This window comes from Microtus ochrogaster, chromosome 4, assembly GCF_000317375.1.
Source record: "Microtus ochrogaster isolate Prairie Vole_2 chromosome 4, MicOch1.0, whole genome shotgun sequence".
NCBI classification, from domain to species: Eukaryota; Metazoa; Chordata; class Mammalia; order Rodentia; family Cricetidae; genus Microtus; species Microtus ochrogaster.
The window spans coordinates 41900395-41906645 of NC_022011.1; the positions used below are offsets into that span (position 1 = coordinate 41900395).

General features: G+C 48.4%; 1 protein-coding gene across 1 annotated transcript in view; it reads left to right on the forward strand.

Annotated features, from left to right (window-relative positions):
- LOC101988201 (complement C5-like) overlaps positions 1-4692 on the forward strand; it is a 101889-nt gene extending 97197 nt beyond the window's left edge. The window contains exons 39-41 of the mRNA XM_005345998.1: positions 345-428; positions 2931-3069; positions 4331-4692. Coding sequence (XP_005346055.1) covers positions 345-428; positions 2931-3069; positions 4331-4469 — 362 coding nt within the window. The 3' untranslated portion in view covers positions 4470-4692. The remainder of the gene's footprint in view (positions 1-344; positions 429-2930; positions 3070-4330) is intronic.
- The last annotated feature ends 1559 nt before the right edge of the window (positions 4693-6251 follow it).

The following is a 6251-nucleotide window of genomic DNA, read 5'->3' on the forward strand; positions in this document are numbered from 1 at the left end:
TAGTCCTCATTGTCTGCTATGTAAGTCCGGTTTTATCCCATGCTTTTTCAGACCCAGGCTAGCTGGTCTTGGTGAATTCCCGAAGGATCATCCCCATTGTCTCAGTGTGTGGGTGTACCCCTCGCGGTCCTGAGTTCCTTGTTCATGCTTCTTTTTTCTAATCTAATAATAGGCTGAGGGTTTTGGGAAGACCCATGAAATAACTGAGCTTTACCCCAGGGTGCCCTGATACCTGCCATCCACGGTCCTCCTCCGATGACAAGCCCCGGCTTCTCCTGGGGGGAGGGGGGACTGGTGGTGTTCAGTCGGAGGTGCCTCATTTTGTCCTATTTTGTTTTTACCAGCTTATAAAGTTAGGATCACATCCACCACTGAAGAAAACGTTTTTGTCAAATACACTGCGACTCTTCTGGACATTTACAAAACAGGTGAGATCTCCTCTCCCCACCTCAGCCTTTAGTGCATCGTACCAATCAGACACTGTGTCAGACGTGGGGCTCAGGCGCTGCGTCAGATGTGGGGGCCAGGCGCTGCGTCGGACATGGGGGCCAGGCGCTGCGTCGGACGTGGGGGCAATGACTTGAAAACAGTCGCAGGGTTTCACCTTCATGAAGTTTCTATTTCTCATTGAATTCTCTTATCATGGATTTCAGCAAATGCTATGTCAACATAACCATCTTTAGCTTTTGTGTTCCATTTAAGCTTCTTAAAACACACATTTTATCACATCCATTTGCGCATGCCCGTGTATCTGTGGCATACATGGGGAGGTCAGAGGACGACTTGCTGGAGCTGGCACTCTCCTTCCACCGTGTAACACCTGGTCCTTGAATTAAGTCATTAGGCTTGGCGCGGAGTACCATTCCCTGCTGAGCTATCTTGCTGACCCTTAGAACACATCTAAAATGAAATAATTATTGATTAAGTAGCTTAAGCTTATTGTCTTGTTGATATGTCCAAATAGCCAATTTCTCATTTGAGTAAATATAAATTCTGCAATAAGTAGGACCTTAAATCTACAATAGTAATATGTTTTTATTGATGTGTAGCTTTGTAAATTCTGTCACAATGTCCGGAGATCCTTGGCTCAAATTGTTTGATACCAGTGCTCACTTGCTATCCACAGACACCCAGATGGCTCTGATTTCACTTGGTGTCAGGTGGTCCCAAAGTCAAAACCCTCATTAGTGCCTTTTCCTCTTTGTCCTATGGGTTCTGAAGATTAATTCTAGTGAACTTGAAAGGCTAAGCAAGTTTTTGGTTCTTTTTCTCCTCATCTTGGATGCTCATTTAAATGCTTATTAGAAATTTTGAATCACTATCAGAAGCCCACATGTGTCCTACTTACACAGAATCAAGGTACATTGATAAATTGTTATTTCTATCCATTCAAGAGCGCTAGGAGCAGGTAAGAACCCAGGGACAGAAGGAAAGCAGTGCGCTCACGGAAGTCAACTGTTTTCTGCTCTTTGGAACACAAACTGTTTCACTAACAGAAGGCTGTGAACTCTCCAGGGTTGACATGCTGCTTTCTTTACCGTGGCTGACCTGAGGGTGCAGGAATGTGGCTCAGGCATTGCTACAACAGGAAGCTGTATCCCCGGACAGTCTAAAAATCCCTAGTCTGAAGTACACTGTGTATGTGGGAATCTAGGGACCTAGAAAAAGTTATGTCTGCGGCAGCTATATACCCCCGACTGGCAGGTTCAAGAGCCAGGCTTTAACTGCTAGGGAGACTGTGTCACAGTTTGAGAGCTGAATAACGGTCCTTAATATCATAGCAGTGACTCAGGTGTGATCCCTCAAGATTCCAGTGTGTCTGAAAACTGAGGCCACATATGGAGCAGAACCCTGGAGTAGAAATTCAGATGTCCACGCTGGGAGGTGACCCGGGGGTAAAAGTGCCAGCTCCTCAAACATAACCACCTGAGTGCAGACCCCAGCATTTGCATAAGTTGCAGATGCAGGGGTGCACATCTATACGCCCCGTGCGGGAGCCTTGGTGGGTGGCGGGGGGTGGGGAGGGGGTGAGCAAATGGATCAAAGGAGCAAAGGGCTTTCTGCCCTTCAAGTTTAGTCAAAATGGCGACCCCTAGGTAAAGAGAAGTTGTCTCCAAAACTAAGATGGAAGATGATAGAGGAAACCATTCAAAGTCAACTTCTTGCCTTTAGAATGGTATACCTATATACCAGAGAGCGACAAAGGGCAGAAGGGAGGAAGGGGAAGAAGGAGGGGAGGGGAGATTAGATGGATTAAGGTGTAGAGATATAATAGAGGTGAGGGAGGGGCTGGGGATAGCTTGGTGGTAGAACTATTACAGCAAAGGTACAAGCAGGGCTTGACTGATACTGTCAGAATGAAGTGGCCTTAAACATACGTGAAACTCAACAGGCTAAACATGGGGAAGATTGCATTCTGGGTAGAAGCAACATGCCCTGGCTACTTCTGAGTCCTTTCGGAATCCAAAAGTTATCTTTTGCCAGCCCTTCACATCACATGCTTTCCTAGAAAGCTGACCATTGCCAGCTACCAAATTCACCCCTAATTATAAACATAGCACGTGGAGATAAATACTGCCCAACTGTTGAACAGTAATCCTGGATCTATGAGAAATAGTAACACCTAACGACTCTTACTTTGTCCTCAGAACTTTTCATATGTTAGCCCATCTAGAGTCCCTAGTATTTCTGCAGTAATATCGTCATATTCAGATAAGGGGACTGAGCTCTTACTGGAGGGCTCATAAATCAGTAAGCAGAGCCACACAGCAGGAAGTGGCACTTGTGACGTTTAACGCAGACAGCCTGACTGCGGTCTCAACCACAGGGGTAGTTTGTGTTTCATGGCCCCAAGGAACTGGGCAGCTCAAGAGAGTTCATGACGCAGCGTTAAAATGTGACTATGCTAACCTTCCGTCCGTGTCCCTCAGGGGAAGCCGCTGCTGAGAAGGACTCTGAAATCACCTTCATCAGAAAGATGAGCTGCGGCAACGCCGCTCTGGTGAAGGGGAAGCAGTACCTCGTCATGGGCAAAGAGGCTCTGCAGATCAAGCACAACTTCAGTTTCAAGTGAGTCACCAGCATTCGCGGCCCGGCCTCTTCTCCAACCGGGGCGTCGCTCTTTCTCCACTACTCTCACACTCCAGCGATGCCTTAAGTTCAACCCACAAAGCATTCTGAGTACGAACGAAGTATCTGAGATTTCACAGCACCTGCAGCCTTGGCTGAGAGCTAAGCCATCCAAGTGACACAGCCTGATGAGGAACTGAGAACGCAGGTCCACATCCCCTGGCCACCCGCCAGCTCCCTCAGTGTGCAAAGAGTCCCTAGCAGAGAGAGAATGTTAACACATGCCTTATCACCTGCACAGAGTGGGGCTGAGGGCGGAGATGACAGTGTTGTCTGTGAAGCGCTTGCTGTGTGAGCATGAGGAACCGAGATCAATGACCAGAACCCACACTAAACAGGGCACTAACAGAGCCCTGGCTGTTCTTCCAGAGGCCCCAGGTTCAATTCCCTGTACCACCATCTGTAGCTCTAATTGCAGAGTAACTAATGCTCTCATCTGGGCTCTGCAGGTACCAGGCATTACAGGCAGTGCACAAACATCCAGGCAGACGTAACACCCACACACATAATATAGTAACAAATAAATACTTTAAAAACAAAAACAAACCAGGCATGGTGGTACACACTTGTGGTCTCAGTGCTGAAGAGACAGAGACAGGTGGATCCCTGGGGCTTGCAGGGCAGGCCGCCACACCCCTTTGGCAAGTTCTAGGCCAGTAAGAGGTTTTGTCTTTAAAAAGACAAATGTAGACAGTGTCTGAGGAACAGCACCCAAGGCTGACCTCTGGCTTCTACAAGTATCTGCACACAAGTATAAATACACACTTCCACACTACACATTCACACACACACACACACACACACACACACCATGTACACTCACACACAAACACTCATACACATACCACATACACACACCACAAACTTATACATACTTATATACCACACACACTTATGCACACTACACAGTACACATCACACATTTATATATACTCACACACACATCACACATACACTCATACACACACCACATACATGCTTACATACACCACACGCACATTCACACACACCATACACATACACACTCACACACCATACACATACACACTCACACACCATACACATTCACACACACACCATACACACACACACTCACTCACACCCACTTGCCCACATCTGATTTCTTCCCAAGGAAATCAAGTACAGTGTTCCTCTGCCTGTGGCCACCATCACCAACCCTGTTTCCATTTTGCCTTGACAGGTACATCTACCCTCTGGACTCCTCCACCTGGATTGAATACTGGCCCACAGACACAACGTGTCCATCATGTCCGGAGTTTGTAGCTAATCTGGAAGAGTTTGCTGAAGACATCTTTTTGAGCGGCTGTGATAGCGCCTGAGGAAATTCTGCTGTGTCGCTTTCCCTGTGGACCGCGGTGGTGACGTTTTCTTCCTCTAGAAGCCTTCCTTCCTTGGAAGCTTATCCTAAAATTCACTGCACTTTCTTTTTAGCAAGGATGAGTTGAAGTTATGACTTTGTGAAATAACAGAGCCTTGTGGGGCCATGAAGACGGCCCCCCAAGGATATCGGGCATTGGCACCAATAAAGCGAACCACACTGAACATGGCGGTTGGGAGTGATTATTGGGACCAAAAAATGAGACCCTGAAACGCAGCACCCTGTAAAAATAGCCTTTACTTGACAGGAAAACACCAAGGGCGGAAACTGACCATGAAAACTTGACCTTGCACTTGGGTGCATTAAAAACTGTTATTTCATGCTGGCTCAGCTTCAAGCACACACAGAGAGGGGGACATGGCAAGAGAGAACCTTGCCCCCGAAGGCCACAGTCAGAGCCCTCGGCTCCTGGGAAGGCAGGAGAGTTGCTCACTGCTGGCTCCCCTCTGCAGCTCTCTGTGCCCCTGACAGGAAAGCCTCTGTTCTCTCTCTCTCTCTCTCTCTCTCTCTCTCTCTCTCTCTCTCTCTCTCTCTCTCACACACACACACACACACACACACACACACACACACCTTCCTCCCTCTCTCAGCACATATCCATTTCCCCAGGAACTCACTCTTGCCAGTAATTGCTCTACCAGAAGGCAGACCCCAGTGCAAAAACCCAGTGAAGGGAAACCAAGATTCCGGAGACTGCCGTCCTGGCCCAGACTGCTTTCTCTTGTATCCTAAGTGTGTGCTTTGTACTCTGTGTGGAGCACGTTAGGTCTGGCGAGAGCGTTCTCCTAGATATCTGCATCTGTGTCTCAGCAAGCACTCCGAGTACGCAAATGATCAGTATTCCAATTTTACAGCTGCCAAAATGGAGGCTCCAAAACCTGAAGTAATTCCCCAGCCTAGCGTGAGGCAGAAGCAGAAATAAAAACCCAATAGTGTCCCAGGTCCACACCCCTACACAGCCCGCGGCTTGCACTGGTTGATTTTCTAAAATGTAAGGAAAATATAACCAGAGTTTCTTAAGCGTAGGCTACCTAGCCCAGCTGAGTTAACATAAGAAATGTGTAAATAGGTCAGTTGATGTCATGGTAAAAAGGACAAAAGGAATCTGCCTTCTGCCAAGTCAATAAAACCGTCTGAGGCCTCATGGCTTGTCTCATCAATAGCAGGGACTTTTCTACTTCTAGGAACTAAGGACTTTTTGGTGTCAAAGCCAGAAAGATGCCAAGCTGCACAGCATGTGACTAAGAGGCCAAGTGAGAGTGGAGGGCGTCCAGCGAAGCACATCTGCAGACGGCTCTGCCTCTTCCTGCTGAACAAAAAGGGTGGTGGGGGGTCTGCTTCCAAGGCACAGTGTCTGAGCTGTGGGTCTTCCGTCCCCGAGGGTGATGACAAATACGCCAGACCAGTGACCAGCTTAAGCCATAAATGCAGCTGAATTATTGATAGCCCTTCTGCCCTGTGTCTCCTGAGCACACCTCCTTCTGCCTGGGTCTCCCTTCCGAGCACACCTCCTCCTGCCTGTGCCTCCTGAGCACACCTCCTTCTGTCTGTGTCTCCGGAGCACACCTCCTCCTGCCTGTGTCTCCGGAGCACACCTCCTCCTGCCTGGGTCTCCCTTCCAAGCATACCTCCTCCTGCCTGTGTCTCCTGAGCACACCTCCTCCTGCCTGTGTCTCCTGAGCACACCTCCTCCTGCCTGGGTCTCCCTTCCGAGCACACCTCC